General features: G+C 37.8%; 1 protein-coding gene across 2 annotated transcripts in view; it reads left to right on the forward strand.

Moving 5' to 3' along the window:
• Prkdc (protein kinase, DNA-activated, catalytic subunit) overlaps window positions 1-19,377 on the forward strand; it is a 175,759-nt gene that overhangs the window by 138,608 nt on the left and 17,774 nt on the right. Inside the window, exons 69-76 of one of the 2 annotated variants that reach the window (XM_071602379.1) lie at window positions 5,474-5,663; window positions 7,915-8,089; window positions 9,292-9,485; window positions 10,375-10,576; window positions 11,915-12,075; window positions 15,349-15,560; window positions 17,018-17,105; window positions 17,205-17,348. In XM_071602379.1, the coding sequence (XP_071458480.1) occupies window positions 5,474-5,663; window positions 7,915-8,089; window positions 9,292-9,485; window positions 10,375-10,576; window positions 11,915-12,075; window positions 15,349-15,560; window positions 17,018-17,105; window positions 17,205-17,348 (1,366 nt within the window). The remainder of the gene's footprint in view (window positions 1-5,473; window positions 5,664-7,914; window positions 8,090-9,291; window positions 9,486-10,374; window positions 10,577-11,914; window positions 12,076-15,348; window positions 15,561-17,017; window positions 17,106-17,204; window positions 17,349-19,377) is intronic. The other variant, XM_027932827.2, reaches the window with a different exon arrangement.

Below are 19,377 nucleotides of genomic sequence, written 5' to 3' on the forward strand. Positions count from 1 at the left end.
ACGCCGTCTGATAGAAGAAAAAGTTGGCTACAATCTACATACTGTGGGGTCGGGCTCCAAATTCCTCAATAGGACACCCGTAGCACAAGAGTTAATAACAAGAATAAACAAATGGGACTTACTTAAACTAAAAAGATTTTCCTCAGCAAGGGAAACAATAAGAGAGGTAAATAGAGAGCCTACATCATGGGAACAAATTTTTACCCCTCACACTTCAGATAGAGCCCTAATATCCAGAATATACAAAGAACTCAAAAAATCAAACAATAAGATAACAAATAACCCAATCAACAAATGGGCCAAGGACCTGAACAGACACTTCTCAGACGAGGACATACAATCAATCAACAAGCACATGAAAAAATGCTCACCATCTCTAACAGTCAGAGAAATGCAAATCAAAACCACCCTAAGATACCATCTCACTCCAGTAAAATTGGCAGCCATTATGAAGTCAAACAACAACAAGTGTTGGCGAGGATGTGGGGAAAAGGGTACACTTGTACACTGCTGGTGGGACTGCAAATTGGTGCAGCCAATTTGGAAAGCAGTATGGAGATTCCTGGGAAAGCTGGGAATGGATCCACCATTTGACCCAGCTATCGCCCTTCTCGGACTATTCCCTGAGGATCTTAAAAAAGAATACTATAGGGATACTGCCACATCAATGATCATAGCGGCACAATTCACAATAGCTAGACTGTGGAACCAACCTAGATGCCCTTCAATAGATGAATGGATAAAAAAAATGTGGCATCAATACACAATGGAGTATTACACAGCACTAAAAAATGACAAAATCATAGAATTTGCAGGGAAATGGATGGCATTAGAGCATATTATGCTAAGCGAAGCTAGTCAATCCTTAAAAACAAATGCCAAATGTCTTCTTTGATATAAAGAGAGCAACTAAGAACAGAACAGGGAGGAAAAGCATGAGGAAAAGATTAACATTAAACAAAGATGAGTTGGGGGAGAGAAAGGGAGAGAGAAGGGAAAGCATATGGAAATGGTAGGAGACCCTCAATGTAACACAAAATTACATATAAGAGGTTGTGAGGGAAAAGGGGGGGGGGGGAAGGGAGAGAACAGAACAACAGCAGATGAGGTAGAGAGGGAAGATGGTAGGGGAGGGGAGGGGGGATAGTAGGGGATAGGAAAGGCAGCAGAATACAACAGTCACTAATATGGAATTATGTAAAAATTGTGAATGTGTAACTGATGTGATTCTGCAATTTGTATTTGGGGTAAAAATGGGAGTTCATAACTCACTTGAATCAAATGTATGAAAGATGATATGTCATGAGCTTTGTAATGTTTTGAACAACCAATTAAAAAAAAAAGAATTGGTTATCCACAGGTTGATTATGTTTTTAGGTGTAATATTCTTTGATTTTATTCTACTTCAATTTGCTGAGGTTCTTGAATCTGTATGTTTATATCACCAAGTTTTGGAAATTTTCTGTCATGGTTTCTTTCTTTTTTTTTTATTAGTTGTTCAAAATATTACAAAGCTCTTGACATATCATATTTCATTCATTTGATTCAAGCGGATTATGAACTCCCATTTTTACCCCGTATATAGATTGCAGAATCACATCAGTTACACATCCACTTTTTTACATATTGCCATACTAGTGTCTGTTGTATTCTGCTGCCTTTCCTATCCTCTACTATCCCCCCTCCCCTCCCATCTTCTCTCCCTACCCCATCTATTGTAGTTCATTTCTCTCTCTTGTTTTTTTTCCCTTTCCCCTCACTTCCTCTTATATGTAATTTTGTATAACAATGAGGATCTCCTTCCTTTACCATGCAGTTTCCCTCCTCTCTCCCTTTCCCTCCCCCCTCTCGTCCCTGTTTAATGTTAATCTTTTTCTCATGCTCTTCCTCCCTGCTCTGTTCTTAGTTGCCCTCCTTATGTCAAAGAAGACATTTGGCATTTGTTTTTTAGGGATTGGCAGGCTTCACTTACCATAATCTGCTCTAATGCCATCCATTTCCCTGCAAATGCCATGATTTTGTCATTTTTTAGTGCTGAGTAATACTCCATTGTGTATAAATGCCACATTTTTTAATCCAATCATCTATTGAAGGGCATCTAGGTTGGTTCCACAGTCTAGCTATTGTGAATTGTGCTGCTATGAACATCGATGTAGCAGTATCCCTATAGTATGCTCTTTTAAGGTCTTTAGGGAATAGTCTGAGAAGGGGAATAGCTGGGTCAAATGGTGGTTCCATTCACAGCTTTCCCAGGAATCTCCATACTGCTTTCCAAATTGGCTGCACCAATTTGCAGTCCCACCAGCAATGTACAAGTGTACCCTTTTCCCCACATCCTCGCCAGCACTTGTTGTTTGACTTCATAATGGTTGCCAATCTTACTGGAGTGAGATGGTATCTTAGGGTGGTTTTGATTTGCATTTCTCTGACTGCTAGAGATGGTGAGCATTTTTTCATGTACTTGTTGATTGATTGTATGTCCTCCTCTGAGAAGTGTCCGTTCAGGTCCTTGGCCCATTTGTTGATTGGTTTATTTGTTTTCTTATTGTTTAATTTTTTGAGTTCTTTGTATACTCTGGATATTAGGGCTCTATCTGAAGTATGAGGAGTAAAAATTTGTTCCCAGAATGTAGGCTCCCTATTTACCTCTCTTATTGTTTCTCTTGCTGAGAAAAAAGCTTTTTAGTTTGAGTAAGTCCCATTTGTTGATTCTTGTTTTTAACTCTTGTGCTATAGGTGTCCTATTAAGGAATTTGAAGCCCGACCCCACAATATGTAGATTGGAGCCAACTTTTTCTTCTATCAGACACAGAGTCTCTGTTTTGATATCAAGCTCCTTGATCCATTTTGAGTTAACTTTTGTGCATGGCGAGAGAAAGGGATTCAGATTCATTTTGTTGCATATGGATTTCCAGTTTTCCCAGCACCATTTGTTGAAGATGCTATCCTTCCTCCATTGCATGCTTTTAGCCCCTTTGTCAAATATAAGAAAGTTGTAATTTTGTGGATTGGTTTCTGTATCCTCTATTCTGTACTATTGGTCCACCCGCCTGTTTTGGTACCAGTACCGTGCTGTTTTTTTACTATTGCTCTGTAGTATAATTTGAAGTCTGGTATCGCTATACCGCCTGAATCACTCTTCCTGCTTAGAATTTCTTTTGCTATTCTGGGTCTTTTATTTTTCCATATGAATTTCATGATTGCTTTCTCTATTTCTACAAGAAATGCCGTTGGGATTTTGATTGGCATTGCATTAAACCTATAGAGAACTTTTGGTAATGTCGCCATTTTGATGATGTTAGTTCTGCCTATCCATGAACAGGGAATATTTTTGTCATGGTTTCTTAAAGTATCTTTTGCCCCAATTTTTTCTTTCTTTATGGGCTTCCACCTATACATAATATCAGACACTTTGGTACTATTCTTAAGTACCCTGGTCTCTTTTCTTTTTTATTCAGTTGTCTTCAGATTACATCATTTCTATTGAACCATCTTCAAATGTGCTGTTGCTTTCCTCTTTTTCATTCCTTAGTTAAGTCTATTTGTGAATATTTTATTTCAGGTATTTTATAATTTAATTTTTAAATTTTAATTTGATTCTCTTCATGTTTTTTCTTTCTCTGCTGAGATACCCACTTTTTAAAATTTCCTGTGGGGTTTGTTTTGTTTTGTTTTTTAACCTTGGAGCATATCTAAAACAGCTGCTTTATGGTTCTTATATGATCATTTAGGGGTTGACATCTGTTGACTATCTTTTCCACTGAAAATCAATACAGTTTCCTGTACTTTTTATCAATTAATTTTGATTATGTCTTAGAAATCATGAATATTCTCATGTGTAGACTCTGGCTTCTTGTATAAATCTGTGGCAGGTAATCAACCCAATTCCATTTGGATAGTAGGCTCTATCTAGGTTCAAATCTCAGTCCTCTTTAGACTTTCTCTATAATGTTTTGAGTCATCCTGCATGTGCATACCTCAGGGGTAGGCTGAGACCTGTGTGGGTTCATGTACACAATGAAAAGTCCCTTCTCTCTCTTCTTCCCTCCAGGATCCCCCCTGCACTCTTTGGTCTGCCTGGGCTCTTTTCCAGGTTTCTCTGTGCACGGGGTTTTCTTAAGAATCTCTGCACTCTCACATGAGCTGCTATAGCACTCCACAACAGAAGAGGTTCCCTACATTGGAAAACCAGATAAAAAAGAAGCAGCAGGAAACTCATCCCAATGGCAGAACCTTCTTCCACTTTTGATTCCCTGTAATACAGCCAGCATCTTTTATTTACTCTTAGTTCTCTAGGAATTGGGTTTTGTATTTTATCCAGAATTTTTGGTTGGTACAGCAGAGGAATGGACTGCAGGGGGCATACAGTGCGGTATCAGAGCCAGATTTCATTGCTTTTAAAAAATTGGTTCTCTTCTAAATACCGTTCTTCCTGAGTTGATATAAAAACATGCCACTTAGTATAGCTCTGCTCTGCCCCACTTAGTATAGCTTTGCTCTGCCTTTGTTTAATTTTTTTTCTCTGTCTGGGACTCTCTGCCAAATCTGCAACCTAAAATCAGGTACATTCTTCACAGTCAAGAATCTACCTCACCTGTGAACATGCAGCCACCTTCTTTACCACCCGTCTGCCTCCTTCTATGGTCTCAGCCCACTTTATTCCTATTGATAGGTAACATTTATGTATTCATTCATTAACTCATTATTTCTTCAAATATTTGTCAGATACCCATTTTGTATCACTTTTTACTTGTTTGTTTTATAAAACAGTAGCATCTCCTGGGGGGGGGAGGGCAGTGTGTGTTATTTTGGGGTCTAGGAACACAGAGCACTATGGTGAGAACAGGAACAGATACATGTGAAGTATGTTGCCTGGTACCTGGATGAAGCAGAAAGTTATTTGATTATGGATCAGGAATGAAATTTGTATCTTAAGGCGCTTTGTTAGTGTTGCTAATATTAATAAAAATTGAGTCACTTAAACAAAGTCATATGTGAGATATAAATATGATTATTTTTATTTATACATGGTATCAACCCAGGATTATCTTTCAAAGTTCTAGTGATTGATCATAACCTGTTTTTTCCCTTATATTTTTGCCTTTGAGTGTAGAACCTTAGATTGAAGACATAAGGGGTGGGGGTGGGGAGGAATGGCTCCTGAGCCAGCATAAGGTATATTACCCATTCATTTAGAGAGACAATTATGAGTTTAAATGCCTTATTTTGTGGAAACAGAGCACTAAGTGATATCTGGAAAATTCTATTGAAATATCATTGGAGATCTTTCAAGACTTGGTGGATTAAAATGAAATGTACATCCAGTCCCTCGAGTGTACATTTACAGTCTTCATGTGAACAAAACTGTAATACCAGTAGAATTTTCTTCTGTGAGTGCTTTCCAGTCCTGAAGGTCAAATATTCCTGTCACAAGTCTCTGACTTCAAGTCTCAATCTTCTTTGTTTTGTGTAGATGTTTCTTTCTCAGCAAAATAGAGGAGAAACTGGTTCCTGTATCAGATGATACCAGTATGAGTGTGGATGAAGATGAGTATTCCAGTGACAAGAGGGAAGTGAGCAGGCCCGAGGAAAGTGTTGGTTTCCTAATCAAGAACTGCAGGTTTTCCATGAAAATGAAAATGATAGAAAGTGCACGGAAGCAGGTGGGTATCCATCCTATGTTCCTCTCTGGTGACGTGAGAGTTTCCAGTGTTATCTCTTTTCTTAGTGTTTCTTTAAAATCTGAAGCTTAAAAATAATTGCTAATAGTTATTATAGTTTTTTTTTCTTATAAGAAATTAAATTGTAGTTCAATGGTAAAGCTCACACGTACCATTTATGAGGCCCTAGTTCTATCCCTACTCCTGCAAAAATAAATGAATGAATGAATGTAGGTATATTCTATCCTCACTTCACAAAAAACAAGCTAGCAAGCCAAGAAACACTTAATTAAAACCGTCCAGAAATTGCTGAAGTTTATTACATTTCTGTTAATCATCTCAAAATGTTTACTATCTGTTATTTGGAAAGCAAACAAAGCTGAGTACTGCTGCACACAACTGTAATCCCAGCAGCTTGGGAGGCTGAGGCAGGAGGATCACAGCAATTGCCAGTCTCAGCAATTTCACAAGACTCTATCTTAAAATGCAATAGGGATGGGAAACAGGTGTGCCATGGTGCATACCTGTAATCCCAATGACTTGGGAGGCAGACACAGGAGGATCACAAGTTTTGAGGCCAACCTAGGCAACTTAGACATGCCCTAAGCCATTTAGCAAGACTGGAATTCAGCATACATAAGTAACATTGCACAACTGAGCAGGAAGTCAAACAACCCAATTAAAAAATAGTCAAGTGATTTGAATAGACATTTCAACAAAAAGATATGCAAGTGGACAAAAAACACATGAAAAGATACTCAACATCATTAGTTATTAGGGCAGTGCAAATCAAAAATACAATGAGGTACCACTTCACACCCACTAGAATGGCTAGCATCAAAAAGAGAAGTGCTGGTGAGGAAATAGAAAAACTAGTACCCTTGTGCATTTTTGATGAGAATATAAAATGCTGTATCTGCTGTGGAAAATAGTCTGGCAATTTCATAGAATACCATACAACCTAACAGTTCCACTCCTAAGCAAATATACAAAAGAAATGAAAGTACAGGCCCATGCAGTAAGTTGTACACGGTTATTCATGGTGGCATTATTAAAATTAGCTGGAAAGGTAGACACAACACACATGTTCATTAGTAGATGAATGGATGAATAAAATGTGTGTCCATGCAGTAGAACATTATTCATCCATAAAGAAGAATGAAGAACTGACAGATGCTACAACATGGATGAACCTGGAAAATGTTATGCTAAGTGAAAGAAGTCAGACACAAAATCACCACGCTTTCTGATACCTTTTGTTATGAAATATCCATAATAAGCAATCCATATTAGTGAGAAAGGGGATTAGTGGTTGCCAGTGGCTAGGGAGAATGGGAGGGCCATTGGCAATTTTTCTTTAGGCTGATGAAGATTTTCTGGAATTAGATGGTGATGAAAACATTACCTAACTTTGTAAACACAGTAAAAACATTACTGAAATGTCATCTTTAAATGTGCATTATTAAGGCTGGGCGTGATGGCTCATGCCTATAATCCCAGTGGCTCTGGAGGCTGATACAGGAGAATTGCAAGTTCAAAACCAGCCTCAGTCCAAAGTACATGTATGAAGACACGAATTGGGTGTCAACATACTTTATATACAAACAGACATGAAAAATTATGGTATATGTGGATGTGTAACCGATGTGATTCTGCAATCTGTATTTGGGGTAAAAATGGTAGTTCATAACCCACTTGAATCTAATGTATGAAATATGATATGTCAAGAGCTTTGTAATGTTTTGAACAACCAATAAAAAATAAATAAATAAACATAAAAAAAAGAAAAATTATGGTATATATGTGTAATAAGAATAGTAATGCAAAAAAAAGTACATGTATAAAGACATGAATTGGCATGGACATACTTTATATTCAAAGTTATGAAAAAAATCAATTAAATTAAAAAAAAAAACAGCCTCAGAATAAGGAAGGCGCTAAGCAACTCAGTGAAATCCTGTGTCTAAATAAAATACAAAATAGGGCTGGGGATGTGGCTCAGTGGTCGAGTGCCCCTGAGTTCAATCCCTGGTACCCTCCCCACAAAAAAAGTGCATTATTTTTTAAAAAATGTGCATTATATCCAGTGATTTTTTTAAAAAAGAAGGTATCTACAACTAAGGAAATGGATAACTGCTCCCAAGTGGCTTGTATCATGTAAAAAAAAACCAATAGGCCAAGTAGAAACTTCTTTTGGAACTGCCCACCTATATGTCATCACACCACTTTCTTTCTTTTTCTTCTATTAATATAGAACAATTTCTCACTTGCCATGAAACTACTGAAGGAGGTGCATAAAGAGTCAAAAACTAGAGATAACTGGCAGGTGAAGTGGGTGCACAGCTACTGCCGGCTGAGCCACTGCCGGAGCCACACCCAGACCCCTCCTGAGCAGATACTCACCGTGTTGAAAACTGTCTCTCTCTTGGGTAATTAGTTGGCTTTTGTCCATGTAATTTTTTAATGCTATTTTATATTTTATCTTGTGTGTTTTCAAACAAAAACTATTCTATGTGCTGCTTCATCTAACATATGGAAGTTAAATATTTTTAGTAAATTCAGTAGAGGCAGAAAGGGTGCCAAATAGAATTATGTCACTTCCTTGGGAACTGAGCAAAAGATTTGGAGCTAGGGAGCTTTGTATGCTAATGTTTTTCAGTATGACATTTGGAGCTTTTATTTCTTTATATATATAAAAAACTGCAAATTTTATTTTTTTTAAGTTTTTCTTTAACACTTGATCAAATTATAAGTCTAGCAGGGCATGGTGGTGCACACCTGTAATCCCAGCACCTCAGGAGGCTGAGGCAGGAGGCTCTCGAGTTCAAAGCAAACCGTAGCAACTTAGCAAGGCCCTAAGCAACTGAATGAGAATCTGTCTTTAGATAAAATATTAAAAAGACTGGAGATGAGGCTCAGTGGTTAAGCATCCTTGAGTTCAATTCCTGGTACCAGTATATCATACACACACACACACACAAATTTGTGTGTGTATGTGTCATCTAGTAGTTTAATTATTTTGACAACTTAAAAGTTTACACATGAGATGTAGAATATTAAACATGAAAAGCATTTTTTCTTCTTAAGTTTCTCTTTTCACAATAACGTAACTTTTAAGCCTTAGAGAAGTAAAACTCTCTCAGTATAGTTTGGGTCCGATACTTCTTCCCTGCAGCAAGCTCAGGGGTGTAGGTAGCAATACCATTTAACTCTGCTGCAAGACAGAGTGCCTAAAAAATTGTGCCAGAGCAGCAGCCTCAGTAAAGTACCAAGAGGATTATTCTCTCCAGTTGATTCTTGGACAGAAAATGTTTTAGGCAGTTTAACAAGATGCAAATGGTGATGCTTGAATAAAAGGTTAATTCCTAGTTTTAATTGCCTAAGCCTCTCTGGGCATCAGTACAGTTACTTATAACAAAGAACATTTTCCATTAATAAGCAAGTTTAAGAAATTCTTCAACCACTATTTGAAGCTATTATTTCACTATTATTTCTTGTATTTCCAAGATTTATTTTAATTAATTTCTTAATAGAAAAAACAACTTTTATACACTGTAAATTTCTTCTTTTTAATTTATGGTATTCATTTACTTCAGAAAAAAATAACTTTTAAAAAAAAAAAATCCAACAGACGAGAACAGCACATCAAGCTACTTAAGCAGAAATAGTGTGGCTTCCTGTGGTCAGAACATTCTCTTGGGAACAACCTGCCGAATCATGGCTGACGCTCTCAGCAGTGAGCCAGCCTGCCTTGCTGACCTCGGGGAGAGCAAAGCAAAGCGGATCTTGGAGCTTTCTGGATCCAGTGCAGAGAATGTAGAGAGGGTAATGAAAACGGGAAGGGAGGATGTTTCTTGTTTGTGTGTTGCATATCCTTTCATGTGCAGCCTTCGGCTCCAGAAGAGTAACAATGAGGGTATCACTTTGTGTTTTTGAAATATGTTTGACAGTTACATCCAGCCAAGTTTCTTATGTGGAACATTGATGTACTCCATGTGTTTCTTGTTTATTTGAATGATTCTAATTTTTTAGGATTAATAATGAGAAATTTTTATTGGATTGATGTGGACAGTTCTTTCGTGTATTTTGTTAATTAAATTTTACTACCAGCGGCCATTCAAATGTTTCCACTAGCTTGTAGGACAAAACAGGCTTTTCCACTTTTTTTAATTTAGTGCCTGCTCTGCTTAGCTTTTTTCAGACAGTTACCAGCCACCTTCTCGTCCCACTGTGTTCTACCTCACTTCATTCAAGTAGCCTTTAGATGTTACAAGTATCTTTGCAGGACATTGAGCACAATGCGCAGTTTCCATATGTTTCATAAATTCCTGACAGAGCTGCACAGTGAGTTTGACCTGATTCAGCTCTGTGTGGCTCATAAAACTGTCTGGCCCCCACTTGGCATGTTCTTTTTTTTTTTCTGGTTGTTGTTATATGCTCAGGATTTTATTGGGATTACATACTTCCTCATCACTATGGCAGAAACACCCTTTTTCTGGTGAACATAGCTTTCACTGTTATTTATGTATTTTGAGACAAGGCTTGGGTGGGGGTGTCTCACTATGTTGAGTAGGCTGGGTTCAAACTCCCCATCTCAAGGATCCTCTTGCGACCAGCATGCCAAGACCTAGGACTACAGGTCTATGCCATTGCTCCCAGATTTTCACTGTTATTTTGGAGCTATTCATTCAGTTAGGCATCCTCTGAATTTCAGGTGGTCATGGGTCTGTACCAGAGAGCATTCCTTCACCTCTCCAAGGCCGTAAGGACAGCTGAGGAGACCCAGTCATTCTCCTGGGGCCAGGGGCCTGCAGCCGGGGTGATTGATTCTTATATGACGCTGGTGAATTTCTGTGACCAACAACTTCACAAGGCAGAAGAGAATGCATCAGGTGAACCACGAAAAAAGAAAACAAGTTAGTGTGCCATTATGTCAGCGTAAAGTCATCGTCTTTTTAAAATTTTTCTTTTTGTAGATGTAGATGGACAACATGCCTTTATTTTATTTTATTTGTTTATTTTTGTGTGGTGCCAGGGATTGAACCCAGTGCCTCACACATGCTAGGCAAGCACTCTGCCACTGAGCCACAGCCCCAGCCCAGTCTTAAGAATTTTGTAGATAACTCTTGATTTCCCATTTATTTGCTTCCAAAAGACAGATATTTTCAGAAGTGTCTGATGCCGCCTTCTTCTTTTTTTTTTTTTTTTTTTTTAGCACTAGGAATTGAACTTTACCACTGATCTACATCCCCAGACCTTTTTATTTTTTATTTTGAAACAGAATTTCACCAAGTTGAGGACCTCACTAACTTGCGGAGGCTGGCCTTGAATTGTGATCCTCCTGTCTTCACCTCCCAAGTTACTGGAATTCCATGCATGTGCCTCCACAACCTGGCATCTGATATCTTCTTTTTTTTTTTTTGGTTGTTCAAAACATTACAAAGCTCTTGACATATCATATTTCATACGTTAGATTCAAGTGGGTTATGTACTCCCATTTTTACCCCAAATACAGATTGCAGAATCACATCGGTTACACATCCACGTTTTTACATGATGCCATATTAGTGACTGTTGTATTCTGCTACCTTTCCTATCCTCTACTATCCCCCCTCCCCTCCCCTCCCATCTTCTCTCTCTACCCCATCTACTGTAATTCATTTCTCTCCTTTTTTTTTCCCCCATTCCCCTCACAACCTCTTATATATAATTTTGTATAACAATGAGGGTCTCCTTCCATTTCCATGCAACTGATATCTTCTTAAAGCATTTAAATGGAGCCAAGCTGCCTTCCATATTTCCCCATTTGCTATTTATACTTTTCCTATTTTGCTTGCAGTTCGTATTATCCCACATGGCCTGCCTATTGCTCTTGGAATAAATTCAGTATCCAGCAACTACCCCTTATATACTCAGCTCAGGATGGAAACAATTCTTCATGCAAAATGGGTACACTAATGGAAGAATTCTCCTGCCAGATACAGACTCAAAAATACGTCAAATGTTTGTTCATCTAAAGTGGTTTTTCTAGGCAGAGATACAGCTCAGTGTAGAGCAGTTGCCTAGCATGCATGGAGTCAATTCCCAGCACCATAGGAAAAAGAAAAAAATAAATAAATAAGATGGTTGTTCAGGAAAGAATGACATACTAAAAAATAAAAGACAAAAAGATAAAAGATAATGATTTGTTACATTTGCAGTTTATGTATAAGTGATATATTGACCATTGTTTTCCTCTTTGTTGTCCTTGATAGTTATTGATTCTGTAGAACTGCAGGAGTATCCAGCAATTGTGGTGGAGAAAATGTTGAAAGCCTTAAAATTAAATTCCACTGAAGCAAGGCTGAAGTTTCCTAGATTGCTTCAGATTATAGAACAGTATCCAGAGGAGACCTTGAGCCTAATGACAAAAGAGGTTAGTATCTTTGTTCTAGTAAATGAAGGGGAGCTGTATAGAACTGAAAGACAGTTTTATTTATATCCAGATACATAGTGTATGCAAAGTGTGTATTATAGTTTCTCCAAACCAGCATTGAATTCTGCTGCATTCTAAGAACATAGTTAATTTGAAATGATGTAAAAAAGTATTCACATTAACCTATTTTCCTATGTGAGTATTCATAAGAACATTATATATGAACAAGGACCCAAAGAAATTCTGGTGTGTGTCTGGGGCAGAGACAGGGACCTTATGTGAAATTCTGCTATCCACACAGATGAAGCTACAGCCTGTAACATCTGTTGGTGCTATATGCTCAGTTTTTATTTTTTATTTGTTTTTGGTTTTGTTACTGGGGATTAAACCCAGGGATGCTTTACCACTAAGCTGCATCCCCCCAGTTTTTTTATTTTTTATTTTGAGACAGGGTCTCTCTAAGTTGCTGAGCCTGGTCTCAAACTTGGAATTCTCCTGCCTTATCTTAGCCTCTTGAGTCACTGAGATTAGAGGCGTGTGCCACCAGGCCCAGCATGATCAGTTATCTTTAGCCCAGGGAGAACAACTTAGTTTCATTGTGCATCCCACTTCGTGTAGTGCCTATCGGCAGCACAATTTCCATCAGGGCCCAAGGCCTTCAGGCATGAGTGAGAGGTTTAAATGTGGGTATAGAGCAGAGCGTGTGAAGGGGAGCAGGCTGCTTGGCCCTTGGTTTACCTGGGGTTGCACCTGCTGGCTGTGCTCCTATTCTGTGGGCATTCTCTGTGTGCAGGGTAGGATCAATCTGCAAAAGTGTAGGCTATCTGAGAGGCTCCTGAAGATTTGTACAGATGTATAACTAGAAAATGTTAGAGCCAAGCTTTATTTTGAAAATGTAAATTCAGAAAGGTTGATCTGGTACTCTATTAGCTTTGCATAGGGAGTTTTTAAGTAGTACTGACCTCTGGAATTGGGGATGTAGCTTGGTGGTAGAATACTTGCCTGGCATGCACACTGCTTTGGATTTCATCACCAGCACCACAAAAACAAAAGAATCCAGTGTTGGGGGCCTGGGGTTGTGGCTCAAGTGGTAGAGTGCTCACTTAGCACATGTGAGGCACTAGGTTTGATCCTCAGCACCACATAAAAATAAAATAAAGATATTGTATCCACCTAAAACTAAAAAATAAATATTTTTTAAAAATTCAGTGTTGATCTCTGAGCTGTTGGGCCCAATTTGTCTGTCAAGGCTCTAACTGCTCTCTCTATTTACTGTGGCTACTGAAAGTAGACTTTTCCAATAGGTCTTAAATAGGAGATTAAATTAAATCCAGAAACATAGCATATGTGTTTTTCTTAAGGATAAGTGAGCAAATAGTTAAATAATTTTATTATAATTTTGGTTTTCTAAAGGGGCCGACAGCCAGTGTCTCATTGGGGAGGTTCTTCTTCAAGTCTCAAATAATTAGTGAAGAACAAAACACAAATAGTCAGAAATGGATTTACAAAAAGCAGAGCCCCTGATAGATCTAGTTCACCTGGGAACTGGAACTAGACAAAGGAAAGATGGCTCTGTTGGTTTACTTAAAGTGCATCCCACTTCCCATTACGTGTAGTGCCTACTGGCAGCACACTTTCCAGCAGGGCTCAAGGCCTTCAGGCATGAGTGAAGGAATCCAAGGTTTCAAGAGTGGAGTCTGGCTTCTTGATGTCTTATAGTCAGCAGGTTAATTGGCATCTTGGCAGGTCACACTCATTTCAGGTGCTGTGTGGGCCATGGCAGAGAAGGATGGAAATTCATGATGTCTCTGAGCAATTGACTAGAGAAAGTGTCCACTGGTTATTCCCAGATACCAGATATTTCTATCCACTAGGCTTTGATGTGCGGTGACCTACATGCAACCCATGGATGGCTCGTGATAGCTTTCTGCAAAAATAATATTTCTTTACATATGATACAAACAATTTTGAATTTGTGAGGGAATAAATGGCATATCAGTCAGTGTTACTATGACACCTGGTAGACATTTGTGAGGGAGCCAAACCTCTCTGAGGTATGTGGACTGACTCCTGGTATCCTCACACATACTGCTGTGTCTTCAGTTTGCCCACACAGCTATGAAGCTTCTTCAAGTTCCTCTAGTGTTCTAAGTACATTAGATTTTACCTTAAAAATAATACCTTAAAAGCATTCAAGGAAAACATGTACACTTTTTTTTTTTTTTTTTAAATGATATAGGTATAAAGAGAGAAAAGCCAGAAGCCACAAAGGAAAATCCTTTGGTGCTTACACACACACACACACACACACACATACACACACACACAAAAACAAAACAAAACAAAAAATGTTGAATGCTGTGTACAAGGTTAAAAAAAAGGTACAAGAAAAATATCTGCAACACATGAGAGGTGCTGACATCTCTAATCTTTGATATAAGTGACCACAATAGGCCAGTATATTCAAAGGAAATGCATGCATGATTAACTATGTAAGGTAGGTGAACATGGAGTGTTTGGCTTTACTGATAATGAGCCATGAACATTTTTTTTTAATTTTTCTTAGTTATACATGGACACAATATTTTTATTTTGTTTATTTATTTATATGTGGTGCTGAGGATCAAACCCGGTGCCCCACAGGTGGCAAGACAAGCGCTCTGCCACTGAGCCATAATCCCAGCCCGAGCCATGAACATTTAAGTTAGATATTGTTCACTTTTCAGACTGACAGTGTTTTTAAAAAGTTCATTGTGTCCAATACTCATAAAATTTTTGGAAACCAGTCTAATATGTTTAGAAATAAAAATTAGAAATATCCTTTTGTATTTTCTAGCAATATGTATTATAATTGTTAATGTTCACCCTGTGATTTTACTTCTGTACTTGTACAGATGTGTAACACAAATATAAATAGATATGTATGCAGATATCTCCTTTATTGTATAAATTGTAATATCAAAAAATTGGAAAACGCCCTAAATATTTATTACTGAGCAGTAGATAAATAAAATACTATACAGCTATTAGAAGGAGTGATGTAAATCTAAGAAAACACAGCAGTGAACTATCTAGTATGATTCCATTCTTGGAAGCAAAGAATTTGCCTGCACATGCCCAGGAATATCTATAAGAATCCAGTGGTCATCTCAGAGAGGGCCAAAGGATAGGAGACATTATATATGTATTATTTTTTTATTGAATATACTTTAGCATTACGGTAAGGCGATGTTAAATGTTTTGTTTATTAACTTATAGCTCTCTGTGTTTTAGATTTCTTCCATTCCTTGCTGGCAATTCATTGGCTGGATCAGCCACATGGTGGCATTATTGGACAAAGAGGAAGCTGTCGCAGTTCAGCACACTGTGGAAGAGATTGCCAGTAGCTACCCACAGGCAATCGTTTATCCGTTTATAATAAGTAGCGAAAGCTATTCCTTTGAAGATACATCTGCTGGTCATAAGAATAAACAGTTTGTGGCAAGGTGATGTTACAGGGTTAATCAAATACTGCAGGGTACAAAAAAATGTGTGGTAAAAGCAAACACATGGAAACTTAGGTTTGTCTTTAGATCATTTCAGGCTGTCCTCAAAGCATAGAAAACCTTACACATTTGTTGAATATATCTTTTCTAGATTTCATACTTGTTATAGAATTTCTATATGTTTTTAAATAAATTTCATTTTAGGTGCTGTTCATGAAGCATACCACTCTTGTGCTCATAGCTAATAATCTGTTGGTTGAGACAGACTAGATGAGATGCTTTTGCAATTAATTCTTGAAATCATCCTTTAATTTAAAATATACAAGACAGCCCCTTTTCTAATTCAGTCTCAGTAGACAACCTAAAGGATCATCCTTTCACTTCTTCAATCCATTTATTAGTAAAGACCATTGACATAAAGTACAATGGTGTGACTTTCACAAAAATACTTCATAGGTGCATGGCATTCTAGATGCATTCTCTGTCGAGCTATTTTTTTGTCAGGAGCTGGTTTGCCTCATTATTTTGGGTGTTGATTTGGGGAAGAATAGGAGTGAGACACAGCAAGACCTAGCATCTGTCATGATTTGTGCACATATTGCCTGCCAACCACACCATCTCTGAGGTCTACCATGAAGGGATTGAAGATAAGAGCCAGGCGATGGTGGCAAGTGCCTGTAATTCCACTGACTCAGAAGGCTAAGGCAGGAGGATAAAAGTTTAAGGCCAGCTTCAAAACAAAATTTAGTAAGACTCTGTCTCAAAATAATAATAGAAAGGGCTAGGGATATAGCTCAGTGGTAGAGTTCAATCCCACAAAAAAAAAAGAAAGAAAAGGAAAATATTTGAAAATGCATCTAGAAGGTAACTTTTTCTTTGATAACTTTAGAAAATGTATATGTCAAATTTCAAACATCAGGGGCTGGGGTTGTGGCTCAGTGGTAGAGCGCTTGCCTAGCATGTGTGAGGCACTGAGTTTGATGCCCAGCACCACACACACACACACACACAAAAAAAAAAAAAAAAAAAAAACCTAAATGAACAAAATAAAGGTATTATGTTCATCTATAACTAAAAATATATTTTTTTAAAAAAAATCATACATCAAAATGTTCACACCCATTGCAAGAAAGTTTGCTTTTTAAGAACCTCACCTCTTGACAGACACTTTATACTTCATCTAATATTTGATGGAATTCTGAAATTCTTCCTTTCCCTAGACTGTTTTTTATTTGTTGGTTTTTATTTGACTGTTGGTTTTTATTTGTACATATATGGTACATTAAATAGTTATATATGATTGCATAACATAAATTGTACATATTATAAATATATATTTTAAGTGCATATATAAATATATGCAAACATATATAAGTATATTTCTATAAATAGATAAAATAGGCCTTGATCATTGGAAGATGTTCAGTTACCTAAATTTTGTATCTTTGTTTTCATAGAATCAAAAATATGTTGGATCAAGGTGGAGTGATTCAAGACTTTATTAATGCCCTCGACCAGCTCTCTAATCCCGATCTGCTCTTTAAGGTAATACAACAGCTTTTGGCACACACACAAAAAAGAACTAGGGTAAAACTTACTTGCAGTCTAGCTTGATTCATAAATCTTTTCTCTCTTTTTCCCCAGGACTGGGTTGCTGAAATAAAAGATGAACTAGAAAAGAGCCCTGTAAATAAAAAAAAAATTGAAAAACTGTATGAGAAGATGTATGCAGCTTTGGGTGACCTGCGAGCTCCAGGCCTGGGTCCCTTTCGAAGGAGGTTTATCCAGGTATGGTTGGACACGGTGGCCTTGCTGGTAGCTGAAGCATCAGGAAGATCAGTATTCAAACTTGATGGCTTGCTAACAATTCTGATCTTAAATTACCTGTTGAATTTGTAATCTTCCTTTAATCTGGTACTTTCTGTGAGGTACTGATAGATTCTATTAATTCAATTATTCATGCTCAAGTTCTTCGATCCAAAGATTAGTGTTTTAATTCTCAGAATGATTTGACTATTGGATCAAGAAAATATTTGTGCTGAGAGTGGTGACACATATGTAATCCTGGTAACTCAGAGGAGACCGTGGCAGGAGGATCACAAGTTAAAGACCAGTCTCAGCAACTTGGCAAGGCCTTAAGCAACTTAGCAAGATCCTGTCTCAAAATTAAAAAATAAATAAATAAAAGGGCTAGGGATATGGTAAAGCACCCCTGGGTTTAATCCTCAGTATCAAAAAATAAATAAAAAGGAAATGTTTGTATTTAACATGAATTGATAAAATACTGTGCCCAGCATTTTTTCAGGTCACAGGCTTGTGGGTAATTGAGATTGTTCACAGGGACAGATCAAGTTCCTAAGGGCAGAGGGTTGTATGACAAATAACTGCTTATAAAATGCTATGCGAGTATAAGGGAGATCTATTTTCAAATTTGTTCTAGAGCTGGAAGGAAAATACACCTTTGCTCATAGGGAATCATATACAGGAGGCCTTGATGTGGCCAACTACACAGGCCCCTCACCCCGGTCTTTCTCTGTCTGGTCTTCTAGAGACTCATCCCTAGGGACAAGGATGGAAAAGGATCCTTCCGCATCCTTTTTCCTCCTGAGGGTCTAAGAAGAACCGGGTGCTCCTTCCTCTTTTGCATATGTTACTTACACCTCCCTTCTGCCATTCATCACACTGACTTCCCCCTAAATCTTTGTCAGACTACTTGAATTTATTAAACCTCAAGTTTAAGGCCTTAAAGGAAAAGACCTGGCATTCACATTGGCAGAGTCCTGAAGTCCAGTCTACAATGCAAAGAAAGATCTTTATCTTTTATATATATATTTTTTTGATAACTGCTTTTTTAGAATGTTATTCATATAACCCACAATTCAGCCATTTAAAGTGTACACTGGAGAAGTTTTAAGTATATTTACAGAGTTGTGACATCACTTCAATTTTAGAACATTTTCATCAGCACAGAAAGTAACCCCAACCCATTTGCAATTACTCCCCATTTCCTACTCTTGCCAGCTCTTGGCAGCCACTGAACTACTTTCCATAGGTAAGGAGTGGCCTCTTTTGGACCTTTCACATGAATGGAATCACACAATGTGTCACTGGCTTTTTTCACATGGCCTGATGTTTTCAGAGTTCAGCCACATTGCAGTATGCATCAGTGCTTTGTGATTTTTGTTTTGTTTTGATGGCCAGATGTTGTTCCACTGTGTGAGTACGCTGCATTTTTGCTTGACTTTTCTTCATCAGTTAATGGACACTCGGGGTACTTCCACTTCTCAGCTTCTTACACATAGTGCTGCTCTGCATATCCTTGGACAGATTCTTGAGGGGAGGTGTCTTTTCAGTTCTTGTGACCATCCTCAGCAGTAGAAAAACACTTTGGTCTTTAACTGATCCTCCCCTTTTTGCTTTCTCACTTGATAAATGGATATTGTTTTTGGTGAGTCATTCCTAGCTGGGGTACTTTGAGTTAAAGGTACAAATGTAGGGACATAAAGAATTATCTGTGGCCTAATTGTGACCAGGAATACATTTTAAAAGTGAAGATAATGCTATGAACTCCTGTAATTTAAGGACATATTTTAGGCTGTACATTGTGACTGGTGTGTGTTGCTGATCCTTAGATATGCAAGGGTCTCAGAACAGGAACTGTAATTAAATGAAGTAATAAATTGTACTTAAAACTAATAGGTTAGCACCAATAAAATTATTGTAATATTGTAGAATATGGAATTTGGAAAAGTGTGTCAAGGTTTGTTTCTTGCTGTACCCGTGGCCCACACACTTACTCTGTAAAGACCCAGGTTTT

Source organism: Marmota flaviventris, chromosome 15, assembly GCF_047511675.1.
Source record: "Marmota flaviventris isolate mMarFla1 chromosome 15, mMarFla1.hap1, whole genome shotgun sequence".
In the NCBI taxonomy this organism is placed as follows: Eukaryota; Metazoa; Chordata; class Mammalia; order Rodentia; family Sciuridae; genus Marmota; species Marmota flaviventris.